Raw genomic sequence first — 12,748 nt, forward strand, 5'->3', positions numbered from 1 at the left:
GTAGTATTGATCACTTTGATAGAATCAGTGATAATAATCGTTGTATGTATACAAGACGTTAGGATCAGCTTATAACGCCAAGTTTCCGACTTTGCAAAGTCAATAATTCCTTCTTGGGTCAAGATATTCGTTCCTATAAAAAAATTTCACGGATATTTTGAACTTTGCCGATTCGTTTTTTCAACACAAGATTATATAGAGCTAATACTTGTTGATTTTCAGGCAGGATATATTATAAACATAATTAGATTTAACTAATACGACTTTGTATTTTAAATGTTGGAAAAGATTAACTATTGAATTTCTTGACGTTTCTTCTCGGTAGAATCTACATTGCAAACCGATGCAAGCTTTACTAAATATAGTTCTGTTGAATGACGATTAAAATGACTTTTAAAAGCCTACTTGAATAAAGTATATTTAGATTTTTTTCATGTATTTTATTTATATAATTAAAAAAAGTCGCTAGTTCGACGTAGACCTCTTGGGCTATTGTTGTAACCTATATAGCTCAAGCTTTAAGCTTAATTGGAGGGATAAATATGAATATTAGTAATTCCATACATACAATCGCAAATTTTATCAAAACAATTACTACAACAATGTAGTAATTGTATTGATTGTTGTTGTTCTATAGTAAATTCTTGGATGACTAATATTTTCTCTCATATTCTAGAAAGTTCTAGAAAGTTAATTTAAAATTATCACTTGTGTCTTTCGATAAAAACCATGCTTCGTGTATTAAATAAAACTTCACGACTATCGTCTGAGCTGTTCGGACCAGACTCACTTTGAAATTTAAAATATAAAAAAGAGAAGCTGAATAACAGCTGTTGCCTTAAAGAATTTTTTAGTTTATTAAATCTTGGGTTGTTGTTTGCAATTAAAATATTAAATATAAAATGTAAATAGAATTTGCATTCCTATTTTAAATTGTTGTCTCTAAGATATTTCGTTAATTGACTGCGAATTCATTTTTTAAGACGTCGAGTTAATTTAAAGAAAACTCATTTTCCTTTATGACTTTAATTATAGGTGTTTTTGTAAATTTGAAGTTCTAACTTAGTTTCTATACAAATATTATAAATGCGAAAGTAACTTGGAAGCTTGAACCCCAAGGAAGGATATAATTTTTACTACCTAACCTGACGGCTAACTTTTTTAACGCGAGCGATGCCACAGGCAAGATATAGTTATTAATATTTGAATAAATATCTTATAGAACTGTTATAGTCTGTGATTTTTTTTCAGTCAAGTTTATTCATCATGTTTCATTGGGTATGAATGTGCAAAAATCCGAGCCGAGATGGCCCAGTGGTTAGAACGCGTGCATCTTAACCGATGATTTCGGGTTTAAACCCAGGCAGACACCACTGAATTTTTATGTGCTTAATTTGTATTTATAATTCATCTCGTGCTCGGCGGTGAAGGAAAATATCGTGAGGAAACCTGCATGTGTCTAATTTCAACGAAATCCTGCCACATGTGTATTCCGCCAACCCGCAATGGAGCAGCGTGGTTGAATATGCTCCAAACCTTCTCCTCAAAGGGAGAGGAGGCCTTTAGCCCAGCAGTGGGAAAAATTTACAGGCAGCTAATGCTAAATGCTAATGTGCAAAAATCAAAATGTATATGGAAGCACGAAAGCAAGTTAACAAATTGTAGTAAAACTACAATTTTTATTAATATCATAATATTTATTAGAATTTTGAATTAAATATGGATTACTGTATTAAAAGCTAAAGAAAAGGTTTGTCTATAGCGTCGGCATAAGTGAATATATATGTATTTCCACTGTAAAAAATATATTGAATGTTTGTACTGAAAAATACAATATTATTACTGAACGAACTGAGTGACGTGTCAAGAAAGTGACGTCACCTTTTAGACGTTGTAAAAGAAAGGGCCATCCATCTTGGGTTGTCACGGTGGTACAAATTAGAACTGTCAGTTGCGTCCCTGATTAATGTCATATTTTTTTTTGGTATTAAAATGAAACTTAGTTCGATAGGCTGCCTATATTATACTCAAACTATTAATGCACTTTACATATAAGGTAGTTTATATTACAGTGGATTCCTTCACATGTAGGAATAGACGGTAATGAAAAAGCGGATTCTTTGGCAAGAGAAGCATGTAATGATGGCATTTTTTTTTATGGCATTGGTTGGCGGACGAGCATATGGGCCACCTGATGGTAAGTGGTCACCACCGCCCATAGACAAAGGCGCTGTAAGAAATATTAACCATTCCTTACATCACCTATGCGCTACCAACCTCGGGAACTAAGACGTTATGTCCCTTGTGCCTGTGATTACACTGGCTCTTTCTGGCTCACTGGCATTGAAGTAGATTTACATCCTTCTTGTTCAGATTACACATATATAATTAAAAAATCTTGCTGTGACTTGTGGAAGGAATACTTTGATGAAAGATCCAAACAGGAATGTATTTGGTATAAAACGATCCACCCTCAACCCCCTAAATCATCTTGGATTGACAACAGTCGGTTGGATAGATCAGACTTAACTATCATGATGCGTCTTTATTCCGGACATATTCCGTTGAATAAGTTCGCTTTCTTAATGAGAAAAGTTAATTCCTCGAATTGTCTTGCAACGTGGTAGAAGATGCCTTCCATATTATAATGGAGTGTGCCCGGTACGAGGACTATAGTCAAAATATGTTATTTATATCGCAATTAAAATCTTGTGTGGGATACTTAAATAGCATTTAGCTGAACCCAATACAGAAGAATCTTCTCTATTAATAAATTTTGTTAAGATCGGCCTTGATAATAGAAAGGATAACGTAATATTAAAGGCCGGCAACGCACCTGTAACCCCCCTGGTGTTGCAGATGTCCATGGGCGGTGGTAGTCGCTTTCCATCAGGTGAGCCTCCTACTTCGTTTGCCCCCTACACCATAAAAAAAAAAAATCGTACTAACTAATTTAACTTTAATTACTCTATTCAAATCAAGTTTATTCAAGTAAACTTCACAACGAAGCGTTTTTGAATCGTCATTTTAAAATACTACCACCGTTTCGGAAAGCAGCCTCCAGTGAGAAGAAACGGCAAGAAACTTGCATAGTTGCTCTTTTCAAATAAACAGATATACAATGCTGTTTCACAATAATTAGTGTCTTGTGATGGAAATCGAGCCTAAGTCCAGGCGTTTTTTTCTAAAAAGTACTCTTTTAATGAATAATAAGACTTATTTATTAATTTAGTCTTAATAATATTGTTAATTTTACAGAGTGGCATATTCGTTTTAACGAAAAAATTCTTTAAATAAAGAAAAAAAAAAATAATAATAATAAAACTTAGTTAATAATTGACCGTCAATATTTAATTTAAACTATTAAAATGGTCGATTATAATGGTCGGGTCTAGGCAGTGAAAATAATAATGTTGGCATATTTGAAACTTTGTGTTTGATTGAAATCACCACTAGGTGATAAGTGTTAACCAAAACTGCTGAAGGGATTTTTTGGATCGTGAGTGTCCACTGCTCATTCAATTTTAATAAAATAACTGGATGATGGATGAAGACCGAGATGGCCCAGTGGTTAGAACGCGTGCATCTTAACCGATGATTTCGGGTTCAAACCCAGGCACCACTGAAATTTCATGTGCTTAATTTGTGTTTATAATTCATCTCGTGCTTGGCGGTGAAGGAAAACATCGTGAGGAAACCTGCATGTGTCTAATTTCAACGAAATTCAGCCACATGTGTATTCCACCAACTCGCATTGGAGCAGCGTGGTGGAATATGCTCCAAACCTTCTCCTCAAAGGGAGAGGAGGCCTTTATCCCAGCAGTGGGACATTTACGGGCTGCTAATGTAAAAAAACTGGATGATCTTGTGTTTATTCATGTATTCACTTGTTCTAGCTACTGCAACATAATCAGACTTGGCATTGTGTTGTTGTGTTTTGTATTGAATGCAGATTGAGTTAGTGTCACTGCAGGCAGAAGGGACATAACATCTTAGTTCCCAATTTTGGTGGAACATTGACGATTTTAGGAATAGCTTACTTGACAGTGTGTCTATCTATTTTTATTAAAAATAATAATAAATAAGCTTTAAAGTTTAATCTCGAGGGATATATATAAACATTAGTTTTTTTTTAACGGCATTATTTGGCGGTCGAGCATATATGCCACCTGATGGTAAGTGGTCACCACCGCCCATAGACAATGGCGCTGTAAGAAATATTAACCATACCTTACATCACCTATGCGCCTACCAACCTTGGGAACCTTTTTTGTAAATTCTTGAACAAAGAGGGTGAAATTAGGATGAAGTTTGTAATTTTTTCAATTGATGTACCGGTGACACAGGTTACCGAATGATATAATGTTTTCGACTGATCGAAACGGTTACACGACTATTATATATATACATATAGATTATCTCGAACAAATAAACCTGGAAAAAGTTCCATTGAAATATTCTCGTAGTTTTTTTTAGATGGAAAACATCGCGAGCCCGTTATTTTTGTGTGTTCGTAATTAACATCAAAGTTTTTGATGGAGTTGAGAATTGGGTGCCATTTCAGTATTATGAGTTTGGAGTTTGGCAAGTTACTTTTATATTCGAATTGGAATTATACTCGTCACATACATGTATTCTAACGTCAAGTTGGAATACTTTGTATTACTGCATTCTGGTTTGTACTGTGAGTGATACTGTATTATTACAGGCACAAGGGATATAACACCTCAAATCCCAAGGTTGGCGCCGCATTGCCGATGTAAAGAATGGTTAAAATTTGTCAATGAGCAGTGGCGCCTTCATTAACAGTCTGTAAATTCCCCACTGCTGGGCAAAGGCTTCCACTCCCTTTGAGGAGAAGGTTTGAGCATATTCCACCACGCTGTTCCAATGCGGTTTGGTGGATACACATTTGGCAGAATTTCGTTGAAATTACCTTTCCTTTTACTAGGTTCCTCACGATGTTTTCCTTCACCGCCGAGCACGAGATGAATTATAAACACAAATTAGGCAAATCTATCTGAAACTTTCGGGTCGTTGAACGAAAACGCGTTTGAATAATAAAGTTCCGTTTATACGTTTGAAATTCTTCTTTAATGCACTTTGTTTTAATTTGCAAAAGTTTTGCTGAGCACACTTTAAGTTTAAGTGGAGTTTTTGATCTGGCATTGTAAGAAATAAGTTGGATTTAAGTTATATTGTATCTCTTTAAGTTTAATCTCTATACAAATGAGGTTGTCTGTAAGAGATCGCTATTTGTGATAAAGTAACCGTAAAGTAACAGCTTAGATACCTTTGTAAGTATTTACGTTAACGTATTTTATTTATGTAAATTTACTTTTCGCATTTTGTATATAAACTGATCTTGAAATATAGTACTCAATTCTTTTTTTGAAATACTTTTTTAAAACCGAATAACTAATTGCTGGCCCGACTTAGGGTTTGAATCCAGGATGCCAGAATATATAGCCGTAATAGCTAAACTGAATTAAAATTTATAATAACAATAATGATAAATATATATACAAATATTAATAAATATATTAACCACCCATTCATTAGATATTCCGCCGCTAAACAGCAATACTTATGTTATGTTCAGGTTTGAGCGGTGAGTCAGCCAGCGTAATCTGGTCTATCTCAAGGTTGGCAGCGCATTGGCGATCTATGAGTTGGTTAATTTTTTTACAGCTCCAACGTATATGGGTGTCGGTGTACCACTTACCATCGGTTGGCCCATTTGCCCGTCCGCCTACCTGTAAAATAAAAAGCTTCAAAGAAAAAAATACTGGTTCATTTTTCACTCGTAGAATCAAAATTTCGAAGAGAGATGCTGGTAGCATTTTATTCCACTTTATTAAAAATGTTTTGTACAAAATAAAAAAGGTTTACTGTGAAATATTATTAGCTATTAATTTAATTCGTTTTTATTTTAGATGGTGCACACAATGATGCCCATAGCCCGGTCCATTGCACTTAGCCTGGCTGCGGCGCTTACTCTTGCGTATATGGGCTTGGCGATTGGTCTCGGACCAGAGGGTCAAGAAGCACAATTCTACCAGCAGGTTTGTGATATATATTAGTGTTAAAAACTAGTTTATACACAGGGGTGTAACTGAAATACCGTTTAATGAGATATTTATATAGAAACAAATAAACAACAATTTGATAATGTTTTTGCCAATGACTTTTTTTTTTTAAATATTCGACAACATCACATATATTACTCTGATCCCATTGTAAGTAGCTAAAGCACTTGTGTTATGAAAAATCAGAAGTAACGACGGCACCACAAACACCCAGACCCAAGACAACGTAGAAAACTAATTAACTTTTTCTACATCGACTCGGCCGGGAATCGAACCCGAGATCCCATGAAAACCATTATTCGCTATATATTAATATTCGCTAGTCACTTTTTTCGAAAATTTTGAGCAGAACATATCAGGTGAGATAGCCTTTGACTTACCATTTTTTACTGCTAATTTTATCCTAACTAATTACATGTCACCTGTTGCCGCAAGGCAAAAGTCGAAATCAGAGTAGATTTTGGCATTTGCTATTTTTGTCTCATGCGGCTAAGACGATTTACTATTAACACAGTCCCTATAGTAAGGCCTTGCAGTGCGTTGGAAATTGACTCACGTAAATCCTATGTAATGTAATGTGTCTTCTTGCAACTGGTAATCTATCGTATAGCAATTAAGAGAACTCAAATAGAGCGTTAATCTGTAAATTTGAGGATATTTCTTTATGATATTTTGTATATCTTAACGAAGTCGGCTAATGACGTTGCATCTTCGGTTCGATGGAAAGTTTCGAAGCGATGCTCTTAATGATCTAAAAGTTTTACTACTTCAGATAATGCTTCTTCCACATCTCTTTGTCGAACAAATTATAAAGCACTATCGCGAAAATTGCAGAGTTTCTACGTTTATTGAAGTTATTTCACTTTATTCCATGGAACCGCAAACTTATTGCTCAAAATTTCTTTCTTATTCCTGAAGTTGATTATCGACTTAGGCATGTACATATTACATTTTTTTATTCAGTAAGTCTGATTTTTTAGTAAAGGGAAATAGTCGAGCAAATGATCTATTTGATATATGTTCTCCAAATTACATTAATATATGTATAATAACATATAAACCTAAAAAACGTTAATACTTAATATAATAGTATTCAAGAAAAAAAAGAAGGTGGTAAAGGTAACGCTGTCAGATTAACAAATATTTTAAATAAAGGAATGGCTATAGTAATTTGGATGATTTTATTTAAACTCCAGATAATACATACTAGCAAGTCTCTAATAGAATAGAAAGTAGACGTATTTATAAGCTAAACCATCACTAGAACAGGATGAATCTTAAGTGGCAGTTACAAAGCTGAAATAAATTCGAGAGTCAAAATATGTCACATGGTCGCATTTAAAACTTTCTAGTTTTTAGAATAAGCATTGCCTTTGATAATAAGATTATAAGGTTTCACGAAATTACTTTTGCACCGTCCAATCATGACTACAGGTTTGATAGATGTGGTGTTGACAATTGAAGTCTGAAGACGGTCAGGGTCGAAGTTGCGACTTTCACATCAGTGACCCTTATACTCTTGAATTAATGTCACAAGCTACCAAATTGTGATTCCAATTTCTGTGACAAGACGGCGCTGTTTTCATTCCATACAAATCGCAGTAAACGTTAACTAATTAAATAAACACACAGTTTAACATGTATTTAATATTAAACTAAGATTTTCTGTTATAGCTGGCGTGTGAACTGGCTCTCCTATTGTCAGCGAGTGGCATTGGTCTCTACTATCGAGCTCTCACGGAGAGAGCTCATCGGAATACATTTGCTGGTACAAGAACTTGCCTTGAACAGCGCGTGAAACTCGAGTGTGAAAGAGAACAACAAGAGAGGCTACTTCTATCTGTTATACCGGCGTACATCGCTGCAGAGGTAAGTTTTTCTATTCAACTAAAAAAAAAACAAGAATTTTTATGGGATAACTAGTAGAAACGAAGTTCCTTTCGATATATATTATTTATCAAATAATAGGCACAATGAATTAAATAGGCAACATTTGAAAGTAAATAAATTAAATAATGGTAATAAGATGATGTCCTCGTAATCAATTTCAGTCACAGCTACTCTTCTCTAAAGGTATCTAACTAACTATGAGATACACAAATTTGTGCACAAATACAAATTCCCTCAGTCTCGTAATCCAAATCCGTCAATGGAATGACAAATCCGGCTTTACCTGCAATCCAAGGGACGGAGGTGTAAACACTAACAGACTCTGGGCTGTTACTGTCAATTTTTCGATAGAAAATCGCAAGGGACTAGAATTTTAATACCTGTCTTATAAGCTAGACTAAGCAAACCGATCAACGAATAATACATACTATTTACGAATGCGTTGATCCTTGTTCATACAATCACACTTGTTGTAGCAAAAGAGTCGGAACACTAGACGTCTGACCCAAATATGAATAAGTGTCTAGCCCATGGACCTGTGTCTGAAGAATAAAATGCTATAAGCAACTTCGAACGAAATAAAACAAGGAACGATATAAAGTCAAAGTCAAAAGATAAAGTAATAATAAGTAATATAAAAAAAATATAAGTAATTCGATATAGGAGCGATAGATTATTGATGTCAATAATCTACTATCGGTTCGGAAATGAATATCTAGGACCTGAAAAGAACCGGCGAAAGAAATTCAGCGGGTTTTTATAAAATGTCATATTTTAGGATTATTGTTTTCATACAATAATAAAAATATTATTCGTTATTTGAGATAACCTGGAGCTCATCTAATTCCCAAAGTTGTAATCAACTAAGAAGTCATTTGTTTTGTAATATCCTTTAGCAAACAAACCTTTTTTGAATGCTTCTTTTAAATTTTACAAATTAATGTGTTTAAAAAACGTTTTTAGAGATCTTTTTATATAAACGAACTTCTACATTGTTCCCGCAGGGGACATTCCAAACATCGTGAGGAAACCTGCATGTGTCTAATTTCAATGAAATTCTGCCACATGTGTATTCCACCAACCCGAATTGGAGCAGCGGTGGAATATGCTCCAAAACCTTCTCCTTAAAGGGAGAGGAGGCCTTTAGCCCAGCAGTAGGAAATTTACAGGCTGCTAATGTACATTGTTCCACTAATGAGTTACTAACCCTGTTTAATCGGGTTATTGAGGTTACACGTTTAGTAACAGTATGTAATTCACAATTTCCGGAAAAACATTTTATGTTTTAGCGTACATACATAATATCAAAGATAAATTGAGAAGCAACTGTCATTATTTTAATTTATTTAAATGGTCATCTTAAGGAACATTTTGGACCCAGAATATCCCTCACCTGCAATACAAAAATGGTTAAAATATCGGCTGCATTACCCCAGTGTAAAATGCCATAAGAAATTATCCTGTGGAAATAGCTGAAATACACTAGGGGAGCCGAGTCAACATCAGTCACTAGCCTAAACTTTTTTACAGTGAAGGTTACATAACTGAGTCTACTCGCTAATCTATTTATATGGGAGCCCGATTGAAGCTTAGAATCTATGGTGATACCAATGAATTCTGTTGTTTCTAGAACATCTAATGCTTCACCATTTAAAAGTACATATTATATTATATATTACTTGGAGGTAGACCGTCTGGGCTCACTCACTCACTCATCAGATATTCTAACGCTAAACAACAGTACTCAGTATTTTTGTGTTCCGCTTTGAAGGGTGAGTGAGCCAGTGTAAGTGCAGATGCAAGGGCCATTACATCTTGGGTGGTGGTGACCACTTACCATCAGGTGGCCCATATGCTTGTCCGCTAACCTATAGCAAAAAAAAAAATAGGAATTCAGCTTGAAAAACACAACTATTAGCTTTATCGAGTTGGAGTTGGTTTGTTACTGAATGTTATCGCTGTATTAGCGATAAGATCGCCTTTAATGCCCTTTCTCGTTAACTATTTTCTTGTTTTATTTTATGCGATTGTAAAATATAATTATACTCGTTCTATTACTTGGGTTTATAGCTAAAATATGAAAAGTTGTATGTAAACTTTGTGTTCGCCGGTGAAAGCATTCGTATATATTATGTAGTATTTTTTTCATGGTTTTATTCATCGCGTATTCTAATTTTAACTGCGATAGCCACATATAATTTGATTGCTGATTTTCGTTCTAGACCATGGATTAAAGTCTCTACATATTAAAAAAAAATATTTTATCTCTTTGAAGTAGAGTCTAAAAGTAACAAGTATAGATATACATAGAAATAGATAATGACATTATAAAGGATAAAAAAATGACAATCATTAAAAAAAATCATTTTTACTAAATTAGTGCCTAGAAATACAAGTGATAAATTAAAAGTGGATTAGAGATAAATCAGAATGACATAAGCGCTATTAATATTATTTATATACGTTTCTTACACAATTGTACAGTAACAGTGAATTTAATAAATTTTCAACAATAAATACATCAAGGTAAGTTATTACATAATAACGTTTCGCGTATGTACATTCATGCAGAAAAGTTTCTTAACATGCAAACCTATTTTTTAATACAATGCTAGCGTACTTCGAAAACAACACTGTATCATTTACTTGGACTAATATTTAACGTCAGTTTCACTTATTTGTGGAAAAAAACTTCAAACTACGTCTAGTACTTAGTAAACATTACTTAAATTCTCCTGAACATTTTAATAGCAATTGATATCTTACAAAATTGCCTTTATTTTTTTACAGGCGTCAAGGACAACCGCAGAAAAATATCTTATCTTAAAATGAGTAACACTTTTATTTTAATTTTTAAAAAGGTCATGACCAATAATTTCTTTTTAAAAAATATTTTTCCTGTGAACTGTTTTTAGTGATGTTTTAAAAGTAATTATAAAATGAAACAGTACGCGTAACAAAACAAGAATATATTTTAATTGAGACGTATTTTTAATATAAAATATTGCGTAAAATTTTAATGTTTTATAGAAATTATGCCATATTATATTCTACGTGATGTATATATATATAGACTAATTTATATGTAAGTGATGCGTAGAACATCGTTCATATAAATATTAACTATTTGAACTCATGACAAATTGTGTGTATTTAGTTTGATAAGGAAAGAGAAAAGAGAAAACGAATACGTATGACTCACTTCCAAACACTGTTTGTCGTAAATATTGCTCCGTTATAAGGAGCATACAACATTATCAGCCCTGGTCACCTACTTCGTTGATGAGCTAAATAAACACAGAGGATATTATTTGAAAGTCACGATTAGAGAGTGACTCAATTTTATTTAAGAGAAAAGCAATATATGTGATAATTTATTATTCTGTGTAATACCGACAGACATACTTGTGAGGTAAACTTAATTGGGTTTGACGGTGTTAGGAGGATAGTCGTGAAGGATTGATGTCCTAATTTCAAGATCACGTGTGATAGGAATAAGGGATTCGAAATATAATGATCGGGATTATAGGCTGGTAAATGATAAATATATGCATATATTATGTCGAGTGGACCGTATTCTTGTTGTCGTTATTGAACCTAATGAAGTCAGATATTTGGCTAATCGACCAAAATATAGTAATCTCAATATATTTTTTTTTATGGCATTGTTTGGCGGACGAGCATATGGGCCACCTGATGGTAAGTGGTTACCACCGCCCATAGACAAAGGCGCTGTAAGAAATATTAACCATTCCTTACATCACCTATGCGCCACCAACCTTGGGAACTAAGATATTATGTCCCTTGTGCCTGTGATTACACTGGCTCACTCACCCTTCTAACCGGAACACGACAATACAGTGTACTGTTATTTAGCGGTAGAATATCTGATGAGTGGGTGGTACCTACCCAGACGGGCTTGCACAAAGCCCTACCACCAAGTGTTATAATGTTTTCTATTATTAAAATTAGCATAATCCTTTTCACAAGTATATTTCTATTTTATTACCTTTAAATATTGATATTTTATCTAAAAATATAAATATAAATGCCGGTATAAATGCTATAAGGCCTAGCTAGGTATAGCCTTCCTGCCGTCCCTCTATCAGCTAGACTCCGTCTGGGCGCGAAGATACTCGGGTTTCTTGCCTTCTTCGTTTAGAGACTGTATTAATGACAATCTCCTACGTATAGAACTATGTTTTTAAAATAATACGTAGCAAAGGATTGTTTTATGCCGTCCTGGAATAAAATGTATGCGAAATTATAGCAGATAACTGGTCTAATATTAAAGCAATAATTCTTTAAAGCTTTTGTTCAAAAATAGATCAGGTATCGATTTTCTTTTGGCGAATAACAAAGTCAGAACCGTATCCATTATTAAATACGATCAGAGGTGTATGTTTCGATACGCTGTATAAAGTAATTCGTCTGAATGTCGATTCAAAAGTGCGCGTAAAAGCCTACTTGAATGAAGTATATTTGAATTAGTTACCTGCTATATAAATTCCTTACATTACATTACGTTAAGGTATTCTTATTTGAAATAAAATCATCGTGATAATTAATTTAAACCTTTGGTAAAAGATACAAGCTTATGTGTGAATATGTGAATTAAGTTAAATAAGACTAACCCTTGCATTATAAAGTTTAAAATATTAATAAAGAAAAGGTAAAAAAATATATTTAAAAATGCTCTCACTATTAACTCAATACAAAATATCTAAGAAATCTCTATAAATAGAGTCCAGACAGTGAACAACTCTTCC

At 33.8% G+C, this 12,748-nt stretch overlaps 1 protein-coding gene across 3 annotated transcripts in view; it reads left to right on the forward strand.

The window, feature by feature from the left end:
* The window catches only part of LOC125069151 (adenylate cyclase type 2-like), a 201,729-nt gene that overhangs the window by 89,300 nt on the left and 99,681 nt on the right, over positions 1–12,748 (forward strand). For all 3 annotated transcript variants that reach the window (XM_047678543.1, XM_047678545.1, XM_047678544.1), the window contains exons 4-5: positions 5,937–6,065; positions 7,764–7,958. In XM_047678543.1, the coding sequence (XP_047534499.1) occupies positions 5,937–6,065; positions 7,764–7,958 (324 nt within the window). The remainder of the gene's footprint in view (positions 1–5,936; positions 6,066–7,763; positions 7,959–12,748) is intronic.

This window comes from Vanessa atalanta, chromosome 15 (assembly GCF_905147765.1).
Source record: "Vanessa atalanta chromosome 15, ilVanAtal1.2, whole genome shotgun sequence".
NCBI classification, from domain to species: Eukaryota; Metazoa; Arthropoda; class Insecta; order Lepidoptera; family Nymphalidae; genus Vanessa; species Vanessa atalanta.